The sequence below is a fragment of the Telmatherina bonti genome (assembly GCF_933228915.1).
Source record: "Telmatherina bonti genome assembly, chromosome: 16".
NCBI classification, from domain to species: domain Eukaryota; kingdom Metazoa; phylum Chordata; class Actinopteri; order Atheriniformes; family Telmatherinidae; genus Telmatherina; species Telmatherina bonti.
The window spans coordinates 29,090,075-29,117,979 of record NC_136614.1 but is presented as its reverse complement, the minus strand read 5'-3'; the positions used below and the strand labels follow the sequence as shown (position 1 = coordinate 29,117,979).

At 40.0% G+C, this 27,905-nt stretch overlaps 2 protein-coding genes across 3 annotated transcripts in view; both read left to right on the top strand.

Moving 5' to 3' along the window:
- Positions 1 to 11,463, top strand: part of ches1 (checkpoint suppressor 1) — an 83,504-nt gene extending 72,041 nt beyond the window's left edge. Inside the window, exons 5-6 of the mRNA XM_079255674.1 lie at positions 4,675 to 4,783; positions 7,456 to 11,463. Of these exons, the coding sequence (XP_079111800.1) occupies positions 4,675 to 4,783; positions 7,456 to 8,002 (656 nt within the window). The 3' untranslated portion in view covers positions 8,003 to 11,463. The remainder of the gene's footprint in view (positions 1 to 4,674; positions 4,784 to 7,455) is intronic.
- A 2,829-nt stretch (positions 11,464 to 14,292) lies between these two features.
- Positions 14,293 to 22,337, top strand: gtf2a1 (general transcription factor IIA, 1). Of its 2 annotated transcripts, none has more exons than XM_079255588.1 (10): positions 14,293 to 14,507; positions 16,254 to 16,355; positions 16,449 to 16,626; positions 16,748 to 16,812; positions 18,945 to 19,020; positions 19,113 to 19,237; positions 19,890 to 19,988; positions 20,068 to 20,364; positions 20,611 to 20,700; positions 20,872 to 22,337. In XM_079255588.1, the coding sequence occupies exons 1-10, from the start codon at positions 14,478 to 14,480 to the stop codon at positions 20,977 to 20,979; spliced, it is 1,170 nt and encodes a 389-aa protein (XP_079111714.1). In that variant the 5' UTR covers positions 14,293 to 14,477; the 3' UTR covers positions 20,980 to 22,337. The 2 variants fall into 2 exon arrangements, with proteins under 2 accessions (XP_079111714.1, XP_079111713.1); XM_079255587.1 differs by having other exon boundaries at positions 20,065 to 20,364.
- Positions 22,338 to 27,905: the final 5,568 nt, after the last annotated feature.

Below are 27,905 nucleotides of genomic sequence, written 5' to 3'. Positions count from 1 at the left end.
TACAGAAAGGGGGCAAAAGAAAAAAAATCTACATGTAGATGGTATCAGAGGAAGAAAAAGAAAGGCTTGTTGGAAAGAAAAAAACAACAAGGGAAGTGATGAAGACAGGCGGGAAAGTTGTCTTTACTTGAACTAAAGCAAAGTGTGTGTGTGTGTCTGTGTGTCTGTGTGTCAAGGGTAAACAGTGGTCGGGAATGTGTCTGAGCTATGAAAGTCTGTGTCAAACAGACCCCGGTATTTCCTTCCCCCGTTCCCTCCTTCTCTTCTTCCCTCTATCTCTTCTGATGCATGATCTACCACTCTGTGGCATGTGGAAGGGGAATGGTTGCCATGGCAACCCAAAGCCCTACTCTGGAGCGAGAGGTGGGGAAAGGAGGGGTGGGGTGCATGTCAACCCGAGGAGACCTAATGCACTGCACACACACACACACACACACACACACACACACACACACACACAGAGCCATGCAGCAAGTGATCAAGATTACAAGAGAGACTCTGTGCAGGGACTTACTTATAAGGTTATGGAGAGCAGAGCTGGAGATATCAGGGGCAGAGCCACGCTAACTGCAGTCAATAAGATTACTGTGGACACAGCTGGCCAGGGGAAAGGCTATAAGACACTCTTACCATGACAACACCACCAACGTCTCAATCATAATTCATCCAACGTTTGTCCATCTGTGGGTTTGAGCATGAACCAAATATATACGACTGTTTATGGGAGGGTCTCGTCTTGACATCTTGTATGTTTTAATGAGCTGTTGGCTCCTTGGGAGAATAAAATTTCTCTTCATCATAATATTAATCAGAAAATGTAATGATTGGGCCTGAGAGCCAACAGAAAAACAAAGCTGATGCTGCACTAATCTGATGCTGTGGTGCATCGGTGTTTGTATTTGAGCCTTTACAAATGCCTCAGCGGAAGACAAAGAACACAGCAGGTCATCATCTGCAAAACACAGACTGACCCCCGAGATGAAAATGGCAGCTGTTTTTCCCAAACTAGGATGGCTGTGGTGAGCAGTCAGCCTTGAATAATGGAAGCTTTTGGTTCTTTTCTTTTTTTTTTTAATCTTATAAGCTACGTAGATGTTCCCGCTACTCTGCAGAGTCCAGTCTTCAGCGGAAGTAGGACACTGGCAGAAAAACTGGGACCTCAGTGGAAAATCTGAAACTGCTTCAGAAGAACATTTCTATTTGGAAGTTGTGAACATTTGATTCAATTATAACTTTAATTTTTACTCTACCGGAAAGCAGCTCAGAATCTTATAACCAGTGGAAATGGAAACTTTTCTTATTGGTATTATTTTTTTTTTTTTTTACTATGTCTCTCTAAAGTAGTTTATCTTATTCATTAGTTCACAGTCTAATCTCTGGAAAAAATAAAGTGTTAATGAGAAATGTTAAGGAACAGCTTGGACATTTTTCGATAATGCACTCCTTCAGTATCTTGTTGAGAGTTAAAGTCACCAAATAACATGTTAACAAGTGCAGACGTGCCACTTTTTCATTTTTTCTTTGTTTCTTTTTTCTTAATGATTTCCCCTCAAGCTGTTCATTTTGTTTATTAGTTCTCAGTCAAATTAATTTGGTAAAATGAGTAGGGTTTTTTTTTTCCAAATAATGTTTTTAAAAAAAATTATTAAAAAAAAAAAAAAGAATGGTCCAAAAATTGGTTCAGCATTTTTTAAGAATATGCTTATCCAGCATCTTGTTGAGACTTGAAATCAGCTATTTAGCTTGGCTAAGCAGTTATTAGCTGCCTTTTTAGTTTAATCCATGCAAATTAAACATGTTGTAAAAGTGACATTTTTTTCATTTGTAACTCATTAAGCTAATCCAACCGGATCTTTGTATGAATTGTATATTCACTAGAAAATAATCAGTTTTATTATTGAAAGAGCAAGTTAGAATCATCCTTAAACCGGTATGTAGAAACGTCAGTAACAGCATCTGGCCCGTACATGGCATGTATTTATTTATTTAAAGGGTTATAATAAATACACCCCATCTACAGGTGACGTGTTGTTACTGCGCTTCTTGCAATTGGGTTGTTTTCATGACACTGTCTGTTTTTTCCGACATCCCTTCCTGTCTACAGTTTTAGATGCAATAGTAAAATTCTTACAGAAACTACTCCAAAAGCCCAAATAGTGTATTTAAAAGTGTGATTTTGTTCAACATCAGTTCCAACAATACTATTCTACATACGGATTTAAGAGGGGTACTAACATGCTTTTAAACTATCTTTTTAAAACAATTAGATAAATAGGCTGAACATAGATGTGAAATACCAACAAAGGAAAAAAATAAACTTTATATTCAGGATCTTGTTGAGTTAACTATAGCTATGTAGCTTAGCTTAGCTTAGCCCAAAGACAGAAAACAGCAATAAGTAGCAAATTTTGATCTTCTCCAGTTAAAAAAAAAACAAAAAAAAGAACACAACATGGCAAAAATATAATAATAAAAAGACCAACATGTTGCGACCAGTTAAGTCTTGATCCGGGTCATTGTTTGCTGCGGCTCAGACATTTCTGTTACAGTCACTAATGAGCTAACCTGCACAGGTATGCATGCTTACTGGTTGACAGACAAGGAAAAGACATCAATGGTTAGAAAAAAAGGTAAAATAAAAATGAATAATAATTAAACAAATTAAATAAACACTTAATGCAGCATCATGCTGTTTTACACCATGTGAACTAATACAAAATAAAAGTTCAAGACATATAGAAACAATCACAAGATAAATTAAACCTGAATTAAACTAATAAACAGGGTCCAACAAATTGTTAAAATAAAAACAGTTATATTAAAGAAACTAAAATTTACAGTGAAAATCTCACTCTTTATCCTTTATATGCTTCAAATGATTTTTTATAAAATAATTTATTTTAATTCCTTCTCTGTCAATTCCTCCATTTTAACATTGCCAGCAGTAACTCCTGATCTATTTCTTCAACTTCAGATACAATGTGATTCAGTCATGTTATTTAACTTTGCAAAAAGAAAAAAAGCAGCTGGTTCATCCCACCAAACTTTGAACTTTTCTTGAACTGCACATATATTAACTTTTGAAGCTAACATTGGTGTAAGAGCTGTTTCTGTCTCGCATCCACCAGCTGCTTTATTGCTTCGGGCACGTAGACCCTGATATTCAACCATCCCAACAGATTTTCAAGTCCAGGCAAGTGGGCCTCTGGAGAATATACTGGGATTTGTCACAAAGCTGCTCCATCATCCTGGCTGTGTATTGTGCCTCTGACAGGAAGATCTGTACACCATATCTGTGGGGTTTTCTTCTATGACCTCTCTGTTTTGAGCATTATTCACGTTATCCTCCGGCATGGTGACCAAAGTAGCTAAATGATGAACGCTCACAGTTTCTTGCTGTTTTACTTGGAGAAATACAGTCATCACTTTGTTCTTTTTCAGCCAAGTGGCATGTTAACGTAAACATCACATTTTTTGTCTGTATTGGTGAGTCTGTAGTTAAAAGTTCTGTGTTTTAAGCCATGTGATTGGTTGATTAGTTATTTACGTTAACAAGCACTGCGCAGGTGTACCTAATAAAGAGACCATTGAGCCTATTTAGAGAGCTCCAGATGGAGTAAGATGGTATTTAGATGTAATGGTGCAGAATCATATCAGGTTTTCTGCTCAATTAAAAAACAAATTTGTGTTTTGACTTCCTCCATCCGGCCAAGTTGGCCCTGATCTTATCTGGCAGGTCTCTAACACGTTACTCTGACGTTTACAGCAATCCAAGGGCGTAATGAAAACATATGTGTGGATTTCTGAATTGTCGCTAGATCACCTTAAAGTCTTTGGAGGTAAAAGAAAATTGTGTTAGTCTGTCAATTAGTCAGGAGGTTTATTAGTTTAAAGCAAAATGAATAATCACACTTGTTCAAATTTTGGACTAAACAAACACTCAAATCAGAACCACTAATCACCTTATTTGCATTCTTTAATGAGTATTTGTTTTCATTATCAAATTACTGTGAAGCTTTTAGTAAAAGAGGGGAAATAAAAGTTGCAATATATTAACTGGGTGTTTCTAAACCAAAAACAATTAAAGCTAAATGTACATTTGTACCTTTTTTTGTAGCTGTTTCCTCGAATTTTTGAGTTGAACCACTGGAGAAATGTATTTTCTGATGATCTTTTGATGTAAATACATGATCTTTAGGCTTATTAGTAGGTGAATGCACCTGTTTATACTCTTTGATTTCATTCAGCCCTTATAGGTTGGTTTTTTTTTCTTGAACACCAAACAAAAGCGTCCGTTACTTTGTAAAATCTGCAGAATCCCCCTTTAGGGTCCAACGGCTGCTGTTCAGCCCTCAGCATCAGACAGACTGGATTCAGCCGAGCCCAGCGGTCGTTGGTAATTGAATGAATCGCAGCGGCTTTAACTCATTTATGACGCTTTCCCGCTCAATTTAACCTCGCCTTGCTCATCAATATTGCCCTGTTGGTCTCCCCGAATGGCCGGGCAATTCTCATTGAGCCGTTCTCGCCGTCTTATCGAGGTCCGATAAAGTTTGGGAGGCGCTCCCTCTGTTTTTCTGAACCAGAGTTGCACGTGCCTGATGTCTAAAAAGTTTTTTCTTTCTTCAAAGCTTCTAAGTTGTCTTCTGCTCTTTTTTTTTTCTTTCTTTTTAGTTCCTCGTGGAGTGATCCAAAATGGCGCCCGCGTCAGGAGCCAGGCTCTCTTCCCGGTTATCCGACCACTGCCTGTGAGCCCTGTGGGGAGCAGAACCTCGGCCATAAGGTTGGTAAACTTTACTCCTGTTGCCCTCAACTGTGTGATTAATGCCAAACAGGGTTTTCCCTGCACAAACACTTCCCCCCTCTCAGACACACTTACACACACACACACACACACACACACACACACACACACACACACACACGCATACACACACGCATCCACAAAAGCAGATGCGGCACCAAAATTTTCCACTGATAGTTTACATAATTACATCTTTATTGTGTTGAAAAGTCGGGGGCTTTCACGCGATCCCAGCTGCATGGAAACATTTCATCCAGGTGTGTTTATAGAAGCGTCTCTCACACACAAACAGGTTTATTAGAGGGAGAGGCCTCATGATTCAAAGAACATTGTGCAGCATGCATGGACATGCACATCCATCACGAGAGCATAAGAGTATGATGGTCTGCACCGCATAATGAATTAAACATACCCAAAGGCTCACTAAAGGTATGCTGTGAATATTTGATCACCGTGAGGGGTGCATGTTTTTCTTATAAGATATTAATATGCTAACTCTCTCATTTTGAAGGGAAGAATATTTTGAGGCTGATGCGACTGGTGATTTATGAGTCACCAGGATTCCCACCCCCTTTTGTCTTCTGTGCTTTACGAAGCAAAGACCCTCTGACTACAAGAGCAAAATATGAGGTTGTGATGCAATGTAATGTAGAATCTGGTGTAGCTAAATTAACCTCTAGAGTTGCCACTGAGTCAGGGGCGGAGTCAAAGGGGTGGCCGGGGTGGCATTAGCCGATTCTGTGCCATCTCAGGTGATTGACAGGTCACTGGAGGAAGAACATAGAAATGCCTTTTCAGACATTTTTTTTTTTATTTTTATTTTATTTATTTGTTCATATCATTTCATGTTCAGCTCTACTTTACATTGTTATACATGCAAAAATAGGCAGAAGATTAAATCTTGTCTAATCTGCCCCATAAAGCACCTTTCAAATAATAATAGTAGTTGAGTTGACTTCGCTAAATTAAATTAACCCTCACCCTAACCAGGTCACCACGCACTACTTAAACAAAACAAAAACATCTGTCTTGTGTATCTGTAGATAGATTCAATAAACTTGCAATTGTGTATACAGTCTCATAATTCCATTCAAGACTCCCACCCCTTTTGGGAGGTGGGAATCTAACTTGAGGATATGAATCAATAACCAATGGCTCTGTGCCATTTTGAGGTCAATTTAAAAGGGGTTTTTAGTTTAGTATTTTTCTTATAAACGTTGACATTTCCAGGAGAGATTTTGTCCTGGTGCAAATACAACTACTAACATTATGAAAGATATTGACCTGATGTTACCATGAGGCTACATTGCTAATGTAGTTATATGGTAGCACTTGATTAGTTTCATGAAAATATGGGAAAACTACATTATATTTAGTTTTTAGTGAGTGTATGTAGGGACTACACATAAGATCATACCATACTAATTAGTTAATCAAGACTTGAGCTGAATAAAAGCTATAAAAAATACTCAAAGAGTACTTCAGTGTCCAAACTACATGGTGCTGAGTCAAGGTGCATTTGTACCAGAATGGTCCAGGGGACTTCAGTTGAGCACATGGTGCTACAAGGCATCCTATATCCCTTCATTCTTTGGTTCACTGCCTGGTCCTTTTGCTTTCACACTGCAATCAAACTGCACCAGAGTGACCTTGAAAGTGAACCCGGGAGTCCAGTTTTGAAGTGGACCAGAGTTTGCACCTTTAGTCCACACCAAATGAAGGTTATTATCAGTGGAAACGTACCAGGGTTTCTTTCAGTTGGACCAAAGCACCCTAAGCAAGAGCTACATGATCCAGTTTAAGTTGGACAGGAGACTAGCGAGGCTGGTAGTCAATTCAGTCGTTAAAAATAAGCTATGGCATGAAATTGTGGACAAATCTCGCCATGAACCATTGTCTTTGTGCAAGAAGTGTGGGGAGAAGGAGAGATTTTTTTTTTTTTTTTTTTTTTAAATTTCAAGCTGAAACAGATCCAAACCCAGATTTAGCACCCCAACAGATCCCAACATGGAGTTAGCCACACAGCCCAGTGTGGTCTGTGCCAGATTAACACCACCACTAGATAATAGGAAAAGCTTGGGGGAGAAGCTGTTGATCCTCTAATGACCCCAAAACCACCAACTTACCTGTCTGAACTTAATTACTTCCTGTTTGCAATGAAAACATGTTGTTACTCATGTCTCCAGTGCAACTAGCTAGTTAGCACAGCTGTATAATAATGTTTGTTGAGAGACAAACTCAATCATTTAGTTTCTTTCTTAGTATGTGATAATAAAAAAAACAACAACCAGATAAATTCTTGCCCACCCTTTGTCTCCCCTCCATGTGTAATAACCAAGCTTCACCCTGTGATGTTCTGTCTTTTTGTTCTTCCTGCTGAGCATGTTTTAAACCATTACAGAGGATGATCAGACTCTGTGCCAGCAGCCAGACGACTGCTCATTTCTAAAGCAAATGGCTTTATAGGTTTTCATCTGAGTGGACAGATGTGCGCATGAGGCCCATGGGGGCTATTTCAGGGTGACAGATTATGTCCTGAACTTTTTGTGCTTTCTTGTCCATTTGCAGAGCGAGGCTTACGCAGGCAGGCGTGCCACCTGGCTGGCAGCGTGACAGCAGGAGTAACATTTTCTCCTGTTTGCTTCAAACAGATCATCCCTGGGAGATTATCTAACCCGAGGACAGGACAGCGTATCCTGCTGCTCGCCTCCTCCCTGCGGCGAAGACCTCCAGGACGACCACACTTACAGCACCGCCAAGTCCCCCAGCAGGCTGTGCTCCTCCCAGGTCGCAGACTCTTCCTCCCCACTGGACGACGACGACATCATCGCCGTGGAGATTCAGTCGGACGTCAAGCCCGAGCCCCGGGAGATCCCGCTGGATTCGCACATCCCCACTGCCGCCGCCTACATTTCCCAGCAGCCCCTGCGCGGACAGAGACGTAGCTCAGGGCCGGGGGCCGGGACTCTGCCGGGCAGCAGTTTACCCTGGACCAAAAACCGAGCGAGGGGCATTAGTGACACGCTGCCACTGAAGAAGCGGCGCGCAGTGGAGAAGCCGCCAGAGAGCGACGACGAGGAGATGAAGGAGGCGGCGGGGTCGCTGCTCCACCTGGCGGGGGTCAGAGCCTGCCTCAACAACATCACAAACCGCACCGCCAAGGGCCAGAAGGAGCAGAAAGAGGCCCTGAGAAACTAAAACACACACACGCGCATAAAACAAGCAAATACTGTCATGCAAAACACAAACACACACAGACACACACACACACTTACAGTACAATACACAAATAGGTGAACAGGTAACGATACTACAGCATTAATCTGAACAGACACTCGTCATCTCCCTCAATCTATCTGCAGGGCATTAGGTGAATCCTACTTATTTGTGGCAATATCAAAAATCTATGTTTTCCTACATGTTCAGCAACACTAACATCCGTGGGTATTTCTCATGTGGTCTTTGTTGTTTTTGTTCTTTAAAAAGGGGATGAAAGCCATAAAAGAAGCATGTTCTGTCACTAATTTGGACAAGCCGAAATAAAAACAAAAAAAGAAAACACAAAATAGTCCCACCAAGGAGCACAGCGACAAAGAAGCGGCTGGGTTTTTTTTTTTTTTTCTTTTTTTGTTTGTTTGTTTTTTGTTTTTCTTTTTAGTGTCTTACTTGTTCGTTTCCACGTGAACCTGTAGCAAATCTCGCAGTGATGCCTGGCAAAAGATGGGCGGAGACTCTCGAGCATCACTCTCCTTCACACCCACGAGCACAAACGTGAGACTGTGCCAAAGATACGCGACCGGGGTTGCTTCATGTAGCCGATGCGACAGCTGACGAGAAATCTTTTGTTGTTTTTTTTCTCTTCTTTTTTTTTTAAACAAAGCAAGCGAAGGCATAGTATTGAAGAGCTAGTGAGAGTGACCTTAAGTGTCAAATTCATGTAAAACCCAATATGATATATATTCATGCACTTAAGATTCTTTTACGCCACTTATACTAAAAGCATCATGGGTAAAGACGTGGTTTATTTCAAGAGCTCTCATAGTATTTAAGATAAATATATTGAAATTAAAAAAAAAAAAAAGGTCATGTTTATCACCATAGAGATGGATAGTGTGCCGGGTCTGAGGCAATATCTCCTTCATTTTGTTGTTGTTGTTGCATTTCTGTAAACGTCCCTAAACTTTTCTCAGTACTTCTGTCCATAGGCGTAGACACCTGGCATAGTTGTCATGGCTACCAGTAGCTGCCACAACCTTCCTGCTCATCTGACACTGTCCAAGGACTCTGATATACATGAACTGTGGGTTCTGATTTGTTTCTGTTGGTGTCTGTTTACCCTCACTCTACCCTCATAAAGATATAAGCAATTTGTCCTGTGCGGACAACTCTGTAAAAAGGTTAGAAAATATTTTATTTTTTTCCTTTCTTAATTGAAGCAATTTGACCTGCAGGACTTTCTCAGTTATATTGCATGGGTGCTTGTAAATAAGATAAAAAGCAAATCTTTTTTATTCAAAGATCATGTAAGATAAACGATGTATTTAGCATGAAGCATGACTTATTTTCATATAAACCTTGATCCTAGAGGAAAGAAAAAAAAACTTCTTTTTTTTTTTTTCCCCGCTGATTCTTATACCCGTGGTTATAATGGAGGTCGTCTCTTTTGTTTGTTTGGTTTTTTTATTTTGCATTTAATTTATCTTGAGCGGGCTTTCAAAGACACGTCTTCAGGGAGGAATGAGAGAGATCACTCTGCAATTCGATGCCCCCCCCCCCATCCCCCTATCCCTGCCTAGTCCTGTCCTCGCCATGCCCACGAGGGCTTCGGGGTCATGCTACGTAGGCCAGCCGGCAGAATCACCTCTCAGGGGATGGGCTTCTGTCTTCTTCTGCCTGTACAGTGATTTTTTTAGGTGTTCAGTGTTACCCGCCGGTGTTATCTAAGAACACGTCTGTGGAGTGTGTGTGTTTGTGTGCCCAGGAACACACACCCTTTAACATTGTGCCTGCCTTCCCTGCCTGCCCTCAGTACCTCTGTTGCCCTGACAGAGTGTTGCCTGTCTTTATTTATAACAGTATTTTTTTTGTTGTTGTTGTTTTGTTTAGTTTTTCTCAGAAGTGTGTAAATGTACATGTGTCTTTAACTCTCCATCAGCATTGTTCAGTGTAAATGTGCGAATCAGATGGGCATGGAAAACTTCGTGTGTGTCCTGAATGAAACCTCATATCTCAAAAAGAGAAAAAAAAAAAAAAACAACAAAAAAAACCTGGAAGTAAGATGTCATGAATGACCAGTTTGTTTGTTTTTTCTAATTTGCAAAACATTATTTTTAACCCTTTGTTTAAAAAAAAAAAAAAAAAAAGACTTGCCGTTATGGATGTCAAGCCTGCAAAAGTCCAATCTGGTGATCAGTGGTTGTTTCATTTGTTTTGTTTGTTTGTTTTTGTTTTTTATCTTCAGTGTTTTGCCACTCTGCAAGATGTATGCACATCTCACTTCATGACACCGATTCGATTGAAACACGTTGACGTAGACTGCCTCAGCAGGGATGCATGAATGTTCCTCTTTTTTTCATGTTGCACAGAGGAGGAAGCGGCTTCGTGGGTGCAAACACAGGCTGGGTTTGTTTATAGCAGCAGAGCCAGACGACGTTTTTTGTTCGAGCTGAATAGATGCTGAGCGATTGTCAGCGAGCCAAGCGGGAAAACAAAATGCATGTCCCAAACGCTGGTACAGTCCTTTTTTTGCCACCTGTAGCATGCATCACTGGCTTTGCATCCTGTATCCATGCCGACGTATTAAAAAAAAAAAAGAGAGAGAAACATGTTTATGGTTGTGTGCCATCCGTGTCCCTGTCTGATATCTGTCTGAGTGCCCTCATGGCCCGGGTCAAGCACTCTGCTGTGTTCCATATAACAATCCAGTGTTGTGACGAGTTTAGTTGGCATGTTGAGGGAAGGGAGGGGAGGGCAGAGCGTGTTGCTTATAGCAACCGCCTTTTTTTTGTCCTCACTAGACGACATGTGGAAAAGATGAACTCCTGCCCCACAAGTACGAGTCTTCAACACCTGCAAAGAAAACCCACAACACTGCCTGAAAAGCCCGAAACTAAACCTGCCAAACATAATGATCTGAAAGAAACCGTTGCCATTCTTTTGTTTGCTTTTTTTTGCTTTATTGAGCCTTTTTTTTTCTGATTTAAAAAAAAAAACAAAAACAAAAACATACGATACTGCCATCATTGTTTCGTAGTTTTTATCTTTTCAGTGACTGAGCTGAGTATTGGAAAGCCATAGGTTAGAGATGTCAGAATGAGATGTGATGCAGAAGACACCTGGGTTGTTTGGTTTTTATTTGTTTATTTGTTTGTTTATTTGTTTTCTTTCATCATTTCAGTAAATGTTCCGGTTTTTTTTCTCCTTATTGTGCAATCACATTGCCAAAGAATGATTTCGAGACCTATTTCATCACTACATGTAAATATCAACGTTGTCCAATACCGTGGCAAAAAAAAAAAAAAAGTATATAAATGTTGTTTTTATTTTTGTTTTCCATTTTCTGAAAAACTACAATAATGTTTATGTGATGTATTGTCTTCCAGTTGGTTGCAATAATAAAAAAATAGAAAAATGAAAAAAAAAATATATATATATATATATATATATATACAAGTCGCAGATGAGACGTTTGGCTGCTCTTTTTTTTTTTTTTTTTTTTTTCCTGGATTGAAAATGAAGGAAAGCTGGTAGTTCTGCATGACTTCCTTGTGTCTAAAGGTTAAATATGGTGAAGCGTTACTAAAAAAGCAGCCCCCACCCCCCACCCTCGAAAGCTACCACCAATTTGCTGGTAAAGTTCTAGCTTTGTAAGACTGGAGACTCTTTAATTTGCTTTCAGGTCTGACCTCAATCATTAACCTCACATATTCCCATCAACAAGGGTCTTATCATAACCATGCCTCCTCTGCCAGTTAATTATTCATTTACTTCCTCTAATCATTTCAGTTCAATACTTCTGATTAAAGCCAAACTCGCGCCCCCCCCCTTAAAGGGGGAGAAGTAAGAGTTAAGTGTACCACAGAGTTCCTCAGTGTCTTATCAATCTGAGTGGTGCCATTTCAGAGCCGAGTGGCAGTGGAAGCCCATTCATAATTGAAGCAGGGACCAGCTTAATCTTGAGCCAGTGCCTCCCCTGTGCAGCACGCTCCCACCACAACACAACTGGAGCTAGCAGCTCCTCAGTTGCTATGCAACTACAGCAAAGAGGAGAGGGGGGTTGAGGAAGAAGGGAGAGAAAAAAAAAAGTGTGTTCTCTAGATCTTTAGAGGGCATCGTATTACTTGCGGAGAGCGAGCCTCAGAGGTAAGACACGGCGTGCCCCCTGCTTTGGTGTTTTCATCACATCAAAAAATAACAAAAGTACAAGCACACATCAGCTACGTCTCTGGTCGTTTTTTCCACTTTGTTTTACAAGTGAATTGAGGATCACATCCTCAGCGGGGTCAGACAGGCTTTTGATTTCATCTCAGTCGGATGAATTCAGCAGATGCCCTTCTGTTTGAGAGGAGCCACTCTCACGTGTTAGGTGAATTGGTGTAGAGAGAGTGATGCGAGCTACCCAGTCCATATCATCCACATCCACTGAATGACCAGCCAAGCAAGTTTCCATGGAGACTGAAGTGGAGGTAACATTCTCTTGTCAGCTCAAATTTATTGCAAAGCTTTATTGTAGTGAAATTCCCTCTAATAATCAGGGCCAGTGATTTTTATGTCAGCCAAACTTGATGTATGGATGCTGCTGAATAGGAAAAAATTATAATTAAATGTCTTTCTGTTGCGTATCTGTTAAAATAGTTTCATGCTGTACCAAGTGAATGACTTGAGTGAGTCTGGGTTTGTGTGTCTTAGAATTAGAAAGTGGTTTTCCTCAATTGTGTGATGTGATCACACTCTTGTGGCAGTATTATGTTATTACATGGAAAATTAGAAAGAATCACATTTATACCACAATATAATTGTACAGCTTTGAAGTGTTTTAGGAGAAATATAAGAGTGGGGCCTAAAATCTGATTGTTCCACTCCTACTACCGGTAATCTTTAAAAAAAAAATTATCAACTGGCCTTTACCTGAGTGAACCTCAGATGTGTAAGTAAATGTACCATGTTGTTGATATTAGTGTAGCATTCAAACTGCATCATCTAACATCTACCTGCCCATGTAAGTTATCATTTTTGTATATCCAGACTGTTTGCCTTTTATGAGGAGGATTTTATTATGAAACCGCCCAACAACGATGACCATACAAAGTCTATCAGCAGATAATGCAAAAATAAATAAATAAATAACCACACAGATATAATAACTGATTGAAGTTTTTCATGATTTCATTTAAGTGTCTTTGAGCCTTGCAATGCAGGATCATCCCACAGAAACAACTTGATTTAAAGAAAAATGCCATTAGGTGTTTGTTTTTAAAATTTTGTTTTATTTTTTTGTATATTAGATGACCACTTTATAACCAAAAAACTATCTATCTATGCAACTATAAGAGCTCCCATATTTTATAAATATGCCAACAAAGTCAATTACTTAATGTGCTTCTGCATAAACTTAATTTCTTGTATTGTAACTTCACAATTATTATTATTAGTTACTAATATATTTCACCTGGTAGGTTGGAGCAGAGGCGCCATATGACGGGGAAATGTTAGGAAGATTCTAAGGGCCCCATGACTTGATAGAGGCCCAAAAAGAAAATATATATAAAAAATATATAGCAGTAATATAAACTGATAAACCATCTATATTAAAATAACCTAGTTAGATGTATGCACTGATTTAACCCTTAATAGGGCAGTCAAAGAAATACCTTGAAATTAGAGATTTTACCCTAAAACTGTCCTGGTATGAACCAAGACTTCCATTCTGTTGTTACATTAACAAAAAAAATTTGTTTCATGCTGAATATGAAAGAAAACAAAGTGTTAAAAAAATAGTCACGTGCCCCATATTGGGTTAAACATAGCCCTAGATCTTTATTATACCCATGAAAAGTTGTTTTGGTTTTTGGTTTTTTTTTTTGTTTTGTTTTTTGTTTTATTTTTGTCAGCTTGAAGTAATTGAAGCGAAAACAAAAATCTAAAATTTGTGATCAAGTGTTGGGGTCTATGCTGTTGTCTTTCATAGGGCCCAAAATTCTTGGCTGCGCCCCTGGGTTGGAGTTCATTCGGTTTTTTCAAGCTCTTATTATTTACAGTCTAACTAATTGAATCAATAAGCTCACACGGCATTAACAAGCTTATGTCTAAGCTAATATATCCACCTGTATTTACCGCTAAACACAAATGAACTGCATTTCCCAGAAGTGACTGCGTTGATGAGTCATCGCATTCCGCACCAAATCTCGCGCGATGTGCCATTTGACCCTGCCCTATGTCTCGCGCACTCGCAGCTCCTTCGCTCAGTATATAAAGCAGGACAACGACGGAAGGAGGACGGCTGGGGAGTCGCAGCCTGGGATTGTAAATAAGACCGATAAAACTGTGTTTTATTTACAAACGTGATGCCGGCTGTTTTAAAATACCATTCCCAGTTATTTTAAGTCTTTTTTTTTCGTAATTTTTGGCTCTTATTTCTCGCCTATTTCCGTGTGGTTTTTACACTACGCGTATAATGGCGAGCTCGGCTAACTCGAACCCAGTGGTAAGGATCAATCTCTAAGGACTGTCAGCGGGGGAAATGGGGGTAAAGTTGATGGAAACACGTCGACCAGCTGGTTTTATTTATTGCAGTAAAAATGTCTGCTTTAACCAACACGTCACAGTTATATTCATTAAAAAAAATACTCTGATAGCCAATCAACCATTATAATAAGAAAGTAGGTCTCAGGGAACCATTTACAGGAAAAATGGCTTATTTTACATTAAAGAAGGCCTTTTATTTTCCAAACTAAAGTATATGTTAAAATGGTGTGAGTTTAAATTTTAATAAGGAAAACGCTATTTTTATTTGAGGCTTTGTCAGCTTGACAAATAATGATTTATTTAATTTTTAGGTTGGATAGCTCATTGTGTGACATTTATTTTAATGTCATCGCTATTTAACGTTTGTATTGTTAATTTAGCAAACGGACCTATTAAAATTAAGCTAAATTGGTATTTATTGAACACAGATGTACCCAAAAGCACATAGTCTCCACCCACTGCGCCTGAATTAAGCTTAAGTTTCAAACATTAAAGTGTCCTTCAGCTGAAAAGTCTTCATTGCTCAGTCAGCTGCCTCATCATTGTCCACCATTCCACGAGCAGAGGGCACGAGAGCCGTCCCAAACCACCTCCTTCACCCACAACATGTCACATACTTTCCCGTTCCCTAACGTCAAAGTCACGTTACCTAGCAACAACAAAAACTAATTAAATACAATAAGCTTTAACGCCGACAAAAAATATCGCCTCATTCCGCCACATATGGCTGAAAGAAACGAGGCTGTCGAGCGCAGCTTTTGCCGCTCCGTAAAATGGCTTCCACGTCTCCTCTCTCTTCTCTCTCGGTTCTGGCCCTCCTCCTTTCCGCTGGCTGGTTTTATACCGCCATATTGGCTGTCTAATATAGACTGGCCGGGATGGGACGGTGCTACACGACGCTACGTCACCGGCTCTACATATAAACACCACGCTGAGCTTTAAATAGTGGAGCGCAGCCAGGCCGAGGGGAAGGAAAGGAGACGCCGAGGGCTCCGCAGCGGGCTTCGGGGGGTGGCTGCTCCGCCGTCGGTGGAGATGTTTAATATTTAAACGTCGTATATTTACTGACCAAAAGTCCGTCTTTTATGCAGTTCGTAGTGTAATTTGGTGATGGAAAGGTGTGGAGTAGCCACGCAGCTTGCAGGGACAGGGCCGGATTAAAACTGCACAGCTCCCTGGGTCCAGAATGTGCTAGGGCCCCCCTTACCCACCGCATCGTTATGAAAAGTGGGAATGTAAACCCTGTGAAATGACATTTATCTCTCAGCCAATGGTACAAGTAGCAATACAGTAGACACTGTGGTGTAAATATCTGGCTTTTATGTACATTTTGTTTCATGTTTTTTTTGGGGGGGGGGGATCTGTATGATGGTGTTTGCCCTACATGGGTCCTAAATGGGTGTGTGCCAATAATTCCCATTGTATAATCCACCCTTGTGCAGGGATTATATTGGTGTGAAGCAGTTTGAGTAGATTCACGCAAATATAGCAACTACACACAAAATACTTCCTCATTATCCCAGTTTATTCTTCAAAAATGGAAAAATGAACAGATTTTAATTACAAACATGAAATTTATACAAATTATTACAAGTTTAATGTTTTATTCAGATGTTCCCACTCAAAAATGTTGTTCTGTCAGATATGTTTCTTTGATTTTTAACATCTAAAATAATATTTTTCCTCACATTTGCTCCTTTTGTAGCCTAAATTATACAAGTCTGTGATTGAGGATGTGATCAATGAGGTACGAGAGCTGTTCCTGGATGAGGGAGTGGACGAGCAAGTTCTTCTGGAGCTCAAAACGGTAACTAACGTTGTTCCCTGTTGCAGCAGGTTGGAAGACGACAACTTTCTGAGCTTTTTTTTTTTTTTTTTTTGTCTTTGTGTGATGTTGCAGCTATGGGAGAACAAACTATTGCAGTCTAAAGCAGTGGAGGGTTTCCACACTGAGGAGCAGGCAGCCCTGCAGGCAGCTCAGCAGCAGCAGCAACAGGTTCAGCATGTCCAACAAGTCCAGCAGGTGACTCCGCCGACACAGACCCAGCAGGTCATCCTGCCCCCTCAGCAACAGCAAGGTGAGTCGATGCAGATGCATGCTAAAAAAAATAATGCAACCATTTTAATTTTGAGCAGTTATCTTGTATTTTCTAGGAGTGAAGTTGACTTTCAGTGATTAGACTTTGTTTCCCTTTCCAGCTCCCCAGCAGCAAGTCATTGTCCAGGATCCAAAGATTCTACAGCACATGAGTGCAACGGGGATGGTGAGCTGATTGCATGCACATTAGATGAAGTGTGTTGGGGGTTTCACGCTCTTCAAGAATATGCAGCAATGTAATGTGCCTAACGCAGCAGATGATGACTCTGAGATAAGTCTGCAGATTGCACGCTTGTTCCACATGCTGTTGTGGGAAGTGAGAACTTCTGGACCAACACGTGCGTTAAAAATGTCTGCTGTGACAGTAGAAGTAGACATTTCTGCTCTCCACTAATCTGATGCCAGCTGAGTCCGTGCCGTCGCATTAACACAGAGTTGTTGTGTGCCATATGGGTTTAACTATTCAGAGAAATCTGATGCATCATATCATGAAATAAGTAGCAAGATGTCCAAATTCTTCTCCTTTATGCTCCTTTAAGAACACAAGCTTGTTTTGGCCATTTATTGTAATCTTTAACTCATTGGCTGCCAAAGACATCTTGACATTTTTTGGGATTTATGTACATGGAAAGCTAGCTTGGCTGTCGGTCCGTCCATCCATCGCTTAGTGCAATTGAGAGAAGCTGTCCATCAGTCCATCACAGGGCCACACAGAAAGACAAACAACCATTCCTGTACTCATTCATTCTTAGGCACAATTTAGAGCTACCAATTAACCCAACATGCATGTCTTTGGACGGTGGAAGGAAGCCGGAGTACCAAGAGATGCATAGATACACGGGGAGAACGTCCACACCCTACATAGAGAGGCCACTGTTTCAGCTTCATGCATTTCAGCCACGCCCACCTCAGATGTCCGACCAATCACACGATTCTTCTTGGAACCCCACAAAAAAAATAAAGTTCTGCCAGCCCGAAGTGTCGGAATTGTCCTAAACCCGTCCACGACAACAAAATGACGTCATTTTCTTCTCTAAGTGGAATAAATGTTTTGTTGACATAAAGGGTGATTCTGCTGCTGTTTGGGGACCATATGGACCATGTTAGACCAGGTTTTTCTAAAAACCACAAGACTTAAAATGTTGAATCATAAACTGAATTATTCTACAGAGCATGAAGATTCATCAGCACACAATTTCTGATTCCTAAAACCTTTTCTCTGTTTATGACAGCGCATATAATGCTTGTTTTTATTTATGTTTATAGTTGGCTTGCTTGCATAACCATCTACTCAGCTTTCTTTGTTTTACTGGTTTAACTAGAATTTAGTCTGCGAAGGACCAAAATGTCACAAAGTTTGGTATTAAACGGAGACCTTTAACCTCAGTTTTAAATCATATATTAAAAGTTAAAGTATACTTGGAGGAAAAAAACTTTTTTTAAGCTGGAATACCCAACATCAGCTTTACTTCTGTTTGGGATTGTTAACATGCAGACATGTGTGAGAGAGAAGCGTAATCAGCGGCTACAACTCACCGTGCAAAGCCTTCAGCGTGTTTACATCATCTGGTTAAAGTGGCTTCCCCATTCTGACCATGAAAACGGTGTTTTGTAGCGAAGGCGGACATGTTTATATTACTGCAGAACACCAGCAGAACGTCTGAAGTGTTCAAACAGATGAGGAAAAATCATCGCAATGCGATGAAGATTCATATCTGCTGAACAAGCTGAAACATTTTCTAAATTTTTGTTTTTAACTGTCTTTCTTTCCCAGAGTGCACCTTTAGGATCACTTTGCCACATGCAAAATGTTCTCCTAGTATTTGTTTTAATAAAGAATATAAACATAATGAATAAATAAATAATTACATTCAAAATTTATAGCAAGTTATCCAAAAGCTGCAGCCAGTCTGGAAGCAAAAGTTCCTGGAAGGTCTGATAGTTGGGGGCGTTTTAGTTTCCTGTTGTCCAACCTGAGTGTTCGGTCTGCTGGACAACAAGCTTGATACACATACAAATCCTTTTAATATCTTTTTATGATCAACATCTCACAGCTTCAGTAGTTTTTTCCTAAATGCTGCGATAAAATTATGGAGCTTGGTGTGTTTCCACCGTGTGAAACGACCAGGAAATACACGTCAGGAAGGAGGATCTGAACACTTTTAAGCCTTTAAAGAGAGAAATACCCGAATGTTTACGTACTTTAACCCTGAAAGTTGTTCAGTTTTTCCAGGTACTTTAATATTTAAATCTTTAGCTGTCGGATGACTGTGTGTGATTTCCTCTTTCCTCCTCCAGAGTGCAGCAGCTACCGCGGCAACGCTTGCTCTGCCCACAGGGGTCACCCCCTACCAACAGCTCATCACCAGCCAAGGTAAACACATTTCCTTCTGCAGTAAAACGTGAGGAAAAGCATCCTGTAATAAAACTGCAGGAATAAAAGCTTCCTTGTTTTTGTGCCGGCAGGTCAGATCCTGCAGGTGGTCCGCGCCCCTAACGGGGCTCAGTACCTCATCCAGCAGCCTCAGCAGCAGATCGTGCTGCAGCAGCAGATGCAGCCTGGCGGCGTGCAGGCGCCGGTCATACAGCAGGTACGCGCTGGCATGACGGGACTCAGCAGAGCTGCGTGTAGCAAGCTGGACATTTAGAAAAAGATGAAATATAGGAGGAAATCAGAAGAGATGCAGAAGTTTGAAGCCACATTTGATCTTTGATCACATTTTTCTATGTTATTAACCTTTTAGCTTTTATTTGAACTTAAAATATTCCAGTTTTAGCTGTTTTTTATTACATTTTTTAGTTTGAATTAATCTTTATTAAGCTATATTTGTACAATATTTTCACTCTTGTTGTCTTTTCATGTTTTTTATGGTGTTTTTTTTGTTTTATTGACCTCACTGATGGAGCTTCTGTCCAGTTTTCTATTGTGTGATTTAATCAATGATTTTATTGTGCTTGACAAATTAAGAAACAAGCTCATTCAAAGGAGTTTTTTTTTCTGTTTTAGTTATTTCCTTAAAGCACTTTGAGTCACAAAACAGTGATGTGTAGATAAAGTCTGACTGATAAACCAGCAGTAGTTCAGTGTAGTTTAATAACAGATGAGTTTAATCTGCAGAGTTTAATGGTCCATAAGAGTTGCTCCCTCATCACCCTGACAGTTTAATTAAAATATAGATTTTTTAAATTTTATTTAATCCCCTGTTGATATGTTTGTTTCTGGTAACCTGTGAACCTGCATAGGTCCTGGCTCCTCTGCAGGGCGGCCTTCCTCAACAGACGGGAGTCATCATACAGCCGCAGCAGATCGTCTTAGCAAACAAAGTCCAAGGCAACACGCAGGTCAGCGCTCCGAACGCTTCCGATCATCCTATAAAACTCCAGCATCATACTTAAACCAACACCTTCTTCTTCCCAGCAGGTGATGCAGGCAGCGGCCATGGCGCCACAGCCCGGTCAGACAGCACCAGCCGCCCAGGTGCAGCCGGTTCCGCAGGCCCCGGGTGCAGCTGCACCGCAGGCCCCGCCGCAGCCTCAGGCCCAGCAGCAGGCTCAGCCCCAGGCACAACCGCAGGCGCAGCAGCCTCCCATGATGCTGCAGGTGGACGGAGCTGGAGACACCTCCTCAGAGGAGGACGAGGATGAAGAAGAGGAGTACGACGAAGACGAGGAGGAGGAGAAAGACAAAGACGGTGGAGAGGACGGGCAGGTTGAAGAGGTGATTACAAGACACTAAAGCCGCGGTGTCCATAGTTGGTCCTCGAGGTTTTTTACGCATCCCTTTTCCGGCACGCCTGGCGTCCACTGAATGGATCCAGCAGCGTATGATGTGTCGGATTCATCGGAACGTTTTAGCTGGGATGCATGGAAAACCTGCAGGACCACAGCTGGGCACCCCTGCGCAAAAGCCATGTGGCTTTGTGTTTCAGTCGGGATGTTTAATGACTTGTTTTAAACTCATTAGGAGCCTCTGAACAGCGGCGACGATGTGAGCGACGCCGAAGACCAGGAGCTGTTTGATACGGAGAACGTAGTGGTGTGCCAGTACGACAAGGTAGGAGAAGAGCGTCGCCGTCAAATGGCGTTAACTCTATAATAACACCGCTTGGCGCTAATTCCTTTAAAAGTCAACACCGCCTAATGTCCCGCGCGTGCAGACATCCGAAACCGTGTCCATCTGCACTGGACGCCCACACTCACTCATTTCCTCCTGCTTCCTCCGCAGATCCACAGAAGTAAGAACAAATGGAAATTCCACCTGAAGGATGGGATCATGAATCTGAACGGCAAAGATTACGTCTTTTCCAAAGCCATCGGGGACGCCGAGTGGTGAAGGAGAAAGCCAAACACAGGAAAGCGTCTAGAGCAGGAGCTCTGTAACTCCCATGCAGTTAGCAGACTCCTCAGCATCCTTCCATAGCCTGTGACCTTCAGGATAAAACTTTCGAGTCTTTCTGAGAACTCGCCAAAACCCAAAGGATTGTGAGGTACTGTAAAACCTGGGCGTCATCCATCAGAAACACTCGACTTGCCTTGCAGGATGAAAACTAACAGGGAGGAGAGAGAGAGAGAGAGCCCATGAACAGAGCGTCGTTTCTCCTTTTTTTTTTTTTTCTTCTTCTTCTTCTTCCAGGCTTCTCTTCCTTTTCCAGAGAGAAAAAGCATTTCACATCACACAGGTGTAGTGGACCAGGGTGACCCGACCTGGAGGTCAGAGGTCATTCATAATAGCCCCGTAGACGAGTGACACCTAATCTAATGCACTGTAGTCGGTTGACTGGATTGACTTGTATCTACTTTAAGCCCAAACTTAGTGCCACCAGTCAAACTCGCTGCCTTTTAGGACGACCAGACTTAACATTTTGGCTTTGATATATATTTTTCATTTTGGGATCATAGTTCTGTCTCCATGTTTATGAAAATGGTGCTCCAGAGTGTTTTATGTATTGTTTAAAAAGCTTTTTTTTCTATTTGAAGGTGGTCAATGAAGAGTTAAGAGAAAGGTCAAATATTAACCTTTAAATAAAATATCTTGGAGGGTTTTTTTTCTTTTTCTTTTTTTTTTTATTTTTTAAATCTTCTAAATCAACAAATACTGTTATTTTCCCCCCATATTTGCTTCTCTGGAGCTTCATTCTATCTTTACCTTTAAAAAAATTGGCAAAAAAAAAAACCAAAATCAAAAGAATTAAGTCAAGAATTGTACAAATTGTCTGGAAGTTTGCCATGTTTGTGTGTCTTTGTTGCTTTTCTGTTTGATTTCTGAAGATTTGCACTGTCAGATTATCAATTTGTTGTGATGTCAGACAGTCCAGGTAATCAATAGCCACAGCGTTCTCTGCTCTGTCCATCTGCGTGTGTGTGTGTGTGTGTGAGGGAGCCAATGACTGATTAAGATGTGTGATGAGTGTGTGTGTTTGCTGCCACTTTTCCCTGGAAAGTTATTCTTGCACACTTTGCAAAATGCCACAGTTACAGCGGTGAGCTGGTGTCCATTCGTTATATATTTATTGCTTAAAGTTCATCTTTTTTTTTTAAGGTTGGAAAGTGGCACCAAACTGTGCTCTTATTGTCGATTAAGTGTTCCTTTTTTTTTTTTCTTTCGTCTGTTTTTCTGGCTGGAAACAAGTTCTTTAACGCCGAGTTTCAGGTCATTTCGTCCACCGAACGTTTGTTCTCCTGTGCTTTCATTTTATCCATAACTTTTAAAATGAGAATATTTTCTATCAAAGTGAGTTTAACTCGAAGGGATGAAGGCGGGTGGGATGAGGGGGGGGGGGCTGTGTGTATTTCTGCAGTTTGTTTTTAGTGCCCCTGTTAAAGCAATTTGAAATAAAGTACGTGTTTTGGTTTTTTTTTTACAGCTGCGTCAGCTTGGTTGTTGGTCGAGTCGTATGTTTTCAGAAAAACTAAAAAATCCAACATAAACAATCTTTTATTTATATATATATATATATATATATATATATATATATATATATATATATATATATATATATATAGAAATAGAAATAGAAAACAATTTCACAAAATATTTTTCACATCCTCACATATTATCCAGCTAAAATGATTTAGACTTTTGGTAATGTAAATTTAAAAAAGGTGTCTATAAAGTTTGTTCTTGTAAACAATGAAGCCACCATGAAGAAGCTTTCAGCAGCTCTTTGTTGTTTTCTCTCACTGAAAAATGAACTTGTCTCCTGTTTTCTGAGCATTTCCACATATCTGGTTGTCACTTGTGCCTTTTGCATTTTGGTTTAGTCTTTTGTATCCATAAATGATGTCCATAGAAAATGTACTTTGTTCTAATTGTGTGTTTAAACTGCTGTTCAGACAGTGTAAGAAATGTAAATTCATATTCTATTAATTTTTCTTAAATTTGGAATAAAACAAGGTTGTGCTTTTAGGAAGTGAAGTTCTCTTATTGAAAAATGAGCAAGATTTACTTTCAGCTGTTAATCTGTAATGGTCTTGCAGATAGATGAGAATATTTCCTTTTTCACTTCATGTAAACAACTTTATTGCAAATGTTCGTGTACTTGCTTGTGTGCTGTGCTTGAGGGTCCCACCAGGGGGCGCATTAGGGAAGTCAGACCTCATTGTCTCTGAATTTGAGATGCAAACAAAACCATAAACATGGCTCCTCGAGAAGGAACACAAAAAAAGCCACAGTAGCTGTATCATCAATGCACCGTGAACAAAATGCAGTTTCAGTGCTTTTTGCCACTTCTGACTGCTCCCATACGTACCTTCAACTTGGCCTTACACTGCCCCCTAGTGGTTAATCGCTTACTGCAGCTTATCTGCCTGTAACGTGATCTGCTTTTTTTTTTTTTTTTTCTCACAAAATAAAAGCAATATTTGTAAGTTTAGACAAACAACAATTGTGATTTGCAGGTGTTTCCATTGAAGTTCATGCGCATTAGCCTCAGTTCTTGGAAAATCTCATCCGGCTGACCGAATTTCACCAGAACTGTGGCTTAAGCGAGGTAGCCACGTATGTTATTTTGGGGTTATTTTACTTGCTGCTGAGAATTTGCTACGGCTTTTCAAAGCTTTTCTCCCTCATTTTTCCGTAAACTCTGAAATTCGCCGTTGGTTCCATCTTTACCAGAAATGAGCTGGTGACTACCCTCCACATCATGTCCAGGGACACGTGAATGTGAAACAAGTGTTTCCATTAAAGGTTTGCAATATACTTCTATATCTAAACTTCTGAAAAACAATCTTTTGAGTTTATAAAAACTTTTTTGTGATTTTTTTTTTTTTTTTTTTTTTTTTTTTTTTTTTTTTTTTTTTTAAATGTAGCTTTTTTTTAATTGCGATATTTAGTTTTTGCCCAATTGGATGTAAAGGAAACGCAGCTATTGCTCAGTGATCCAAAACCCTGCTCCTCAGGGTTGATGTCGCCCTGCGACACCCGTTTTCAGATTAAATGGATGTCTTGACAAGCTCTCCACGAATCTGCTATTGAGCCATTCATTTCGGTCAGCTGTGTTGAAGCAGAAAAACCCCGACGGTCAGCAGGACAGTGGGCCTGGACTACTGATGTTTCTCTAAAAATGCCAAACAAGAAAAGCGGGTGTGATAATCACATGTAATTAAAAACAAGTACAGTCCTCCTTAAATGTATTTATACCCCTTCATTAAAGAAAAGGCAAAATTCTAAATCGCATAACTGGAGATTAAAGAAAGCAATCATAAATTGTTTTATTATCTAGTGAAATAAGACGTTGCTTTTGAATTGAATCGAGTTGAAACAAAACAAACTTGTGGATAAATTTGAGCGCTTTGCTGACAGGGCTTCAGAAGACTGACAGTGACAGAAAACACCTGCCTGCAGGAATCACCTCAGAGGATGACTCGGCAAAATATTAGTTTAAACGTGACATAAATTGTATATTAGTAAAAATATTAGTTAAAAAATATATATATATATTTACATATATTTAGTAAAATATATACAGTACAAAATATTAGTAAATTGCATTACTTCGTTTGTCTTTTAAAAAATTTTTCTGTTTACCAACAATCTGAAAGAACTATTTTTTAAATTAATTTAATCAGTTTCTGCTTGTATCAGTCACTGCTGTTTTTCTTTCCCATCAGCAGGAGGGCAGGAATAAATCTGAGGACGACGGTATGTTCTTAAGAGGTTTTATTTTAAAGAAAGTTCGGCCTTTTTTCTTTAAACTTGATTCAACTTTGCTTTTAGATTCTAAATCTGGACTTTAACACAGAAAGTCTTCTCTGTTACATCATAGTTTTCCAATATAATCAATTTTCTGGAGATACTGACAAGGTTAACCTGTTATCTCTGCTTTTCTGCCATGGTCAATCAGTGTCTGGAGTGTTTGGTTTTTTTTCTTAATTTAAGAGACATTCTTAAAATTTGGAACAATTTCAGCCTTGTGGGTTTAATTTAATTTTTTTCTTTTTTTTTTTAAGATTACCAAGAATTTTACCTGATTCCTCCTCCTCCTTGTCCAAGTCTGCTCCATCTAGAATTATGATAAATGTCATCAAATTTTTAGTATTAAAGCTGAGACACGTCAATTGTTTTACGGGACAGTCTCATATTTATTAGTTCTTTAAATGCATATATTTCAATATTTACATAAGTTTTTCAACCACTGTGCCGTGAGAGATTTATCAGGTGTGCCCTGAGAAATTACCCAACTTTACCTGATTGATCTAAAAAGCAGCTCTGTGTTCATCCAAACAAGCCCCAGAGAAGGATTTAAAAAAAAAAAAAAATCCTTCTTTTTGTGTTTGTCTGAGGCTTTGACGAGATGGACTTTGTATGAATAATATGAGCTTTAAAAAAAACCCCAAAACATTTTGGTTTGTGGTGTGCCTTGTGATTTTTCAATGAAAAAATAAAGTGTGCCAACCTTTTTTTCACTCAAACAAGGTTGAAAAACACTGATTTACATGATCTAAAATACATTGCTGCCTAAAAAGTGTCATTATTTGTCTAATGTTTTTTTTTTTTTTAATTTACAATTAAGATTTATCTTGGGTAATTATGAAGCAAAATGTCATTTTAAAGTTTGGCTAGAAAAAGAAAAATGGAAATTAATCACAATTCTATTCATTCACTGTAAAAGACAGTGAATGCATGTTAAAGAAGCTGTGAAGGCTTTAGAAGAAGTCTGCTGTGGGGGTCCGTGTGGTCGGTGTACCAGGAAACTCTGCACTGACAACAAACGTTCTGTGTTTTGGGATTAAATACGTACATTTTTCAGTAATTAATGAATCGGAATTAACATGTTAAAGTCCCACGCCAATAAATATGTCAAATAAATGAGTGATTTTTAGCAGGGCTGTCAGGACTGCAGAGATAAATCTGGAAAATTGGCACTTTTTTAACACATTACAGGGGTGCTATTATGGTATTTCAAGTTTTCTGAGCTTTCTACAGTGTTACAGTGTTGAATCCTCATCAGACATGTGAACGGCACCGTTTTTTATCACCTAAACGCATGTTTGAGTTTGAGTTTGAGTTCCAGCACGCTCTCTGTTCGGTTTTCCATGGCAACGAAAAACGCGTCCTTTTAGAGAGTTTTTACTACTTGGAAATCCTTGTGACGTCCCGGGGGATAAGGTTCGGTGATTGGTTACCTTCTACTGGTTAACGAGGGCATGTACAAATACATCAGGCGGGTGGAAAACGTGGGATAAAGTTATTTCCAACGATGGCTGGTGAGTTTACCAAAGAGAGACATCCTGCTGCATTCGTCGCCGTGGGTTGCTGTTTTCCACTTCGTTTTCAGGGTCTGATTCAGGTTCCAACATGTAGGGCTGTATGCTATGTGTTGACATTGTATTTTGTTTTTTTTTATTGAGCTCATATTAGCCTAATCCTTCTGTTTATGAGATGTTACAATGACGGCGAAAGCAGGTGCGCTGCGCGCTCCCGATGTAGTGCAGTGGTGGGAGGCGGGGCTTAATGCGGAAGAGTCTCAATCCACTCGTTTTGCCCACAGGCTGATCTGACAGCCTACGGAGAGGGTCGGTCGGAAGTAAATAAAGCCATTTGTGACAATGACTCAATCAATCCCAGCCCTTCTGGTCTCAGAAATAAAAAATAAATTAGCCTGAAATGCACAGAATAGTTCCACTTTAATCTATTAACGACAAAATGACAATATTAAAGGTCTATGTTTGACATTAGAGTAGCTGATTTCTGGCACATAGATGTCACAATACTGAACTAAATCCTCTAAAAACCACCATATCCTCCTCATTACTGACAGTTTTCCAGCCCTACATTATGAGGATGGCTGCACAATGATGATTATTAACTTTTGTGCACCAATAGCACCATGAACGTTTTCAGTATAAACTGGGCTTCAGATGAAGGGAAGACTCTAAATACTCGCAGATGAAGACAAATAATGATTCTGCAGCCAGACTGAAACGAAGGGATGCATATCTTCAGAATCTCTGGGAGTTGTAAGAAACTAAAAAAGCTTTCTTTTCCCCCTCGGCCACATCTTAAGAACCCTCGTTTCTGAAAATGCAACATGTACTTTGAGACTTTCTCCGAATCAGGTCCCGTCTCGTCTTCAGCTCCACCACTCCTAAATCCAGCATCTGGATGGCTGTCAGGTTTTGCGTAGCATGGACATTCATCCTGCCAGTCCTCTAATTCCTACCCAAACTTACTCAATCCCTGTGGATTTCCTGTGGGGTAATTATGAGATAAAGGTGTGGTCCTGTCTGGGATTAAAGCTGAACCAGAAACTACATGAGGATTTTTGTTCCTGATTGTAAACGGGCTCCAGTCCTCAGTCCTGGACAGACCCTCTGGATGAGGAATTGATCCTCCTTGCCACTCCTAAGCACTCAGACAGAAGAGACTGAGTTGCTTATCTTGAGGCCCTGAAGATGTCTAGATTTCTCTGCTTACAAGCTCACGCTGCCAGTCAGCTACACGGCAAAACAGACTTTGTTAGCTTTGGTGGAATGTAGCGACTGGGCCGACTGGGAGTGGCATGCTGAGGTTACCTTAGTCTGATGAAGAGCTCTTTGAGCCAACGTCGCTGTCTATTTAAAGGAGATTTCTCCTTTTTTTATGTTTCTCTTCCAGGATCTCGTCTCTTTACCGTGTCCATCACTGAATCAGAAGAGCCAAAAAGTTGCTTGTTTTATGACTGACCTATGACACAAACTTAGGGTCTGTTCAGTTTTGGCCTGGGATGTTTTCTCATACATTTTCACTGATTTTAATATTAAATGCATTTTTTTTAGACA

Excerpts from the sequence above, each read along its gene's own strand:
- gtf2a1 (XM_079255587.1), top strand. The coding sequence starts at position 14,478 with ATGGCGAGCTCGGCTAACTCGAACCCAGTG. Across the intron at positions 16,627-16,747 it reads GCCCCCTCAGCAACAGCAAG|CTCCCCAGCAGCAAGTCATT; the intron begins GTGAGTCGATGC and ends TTCCCTTTCCAG. Across the intron at positions 20,701-20,871 it reads TGGTGTGCCAGTACGACAAG|ATCCACAGAAGTAAGAACAA; the intron begins GTAGGAGAAGAG and ends CTTCCTCCGCAG.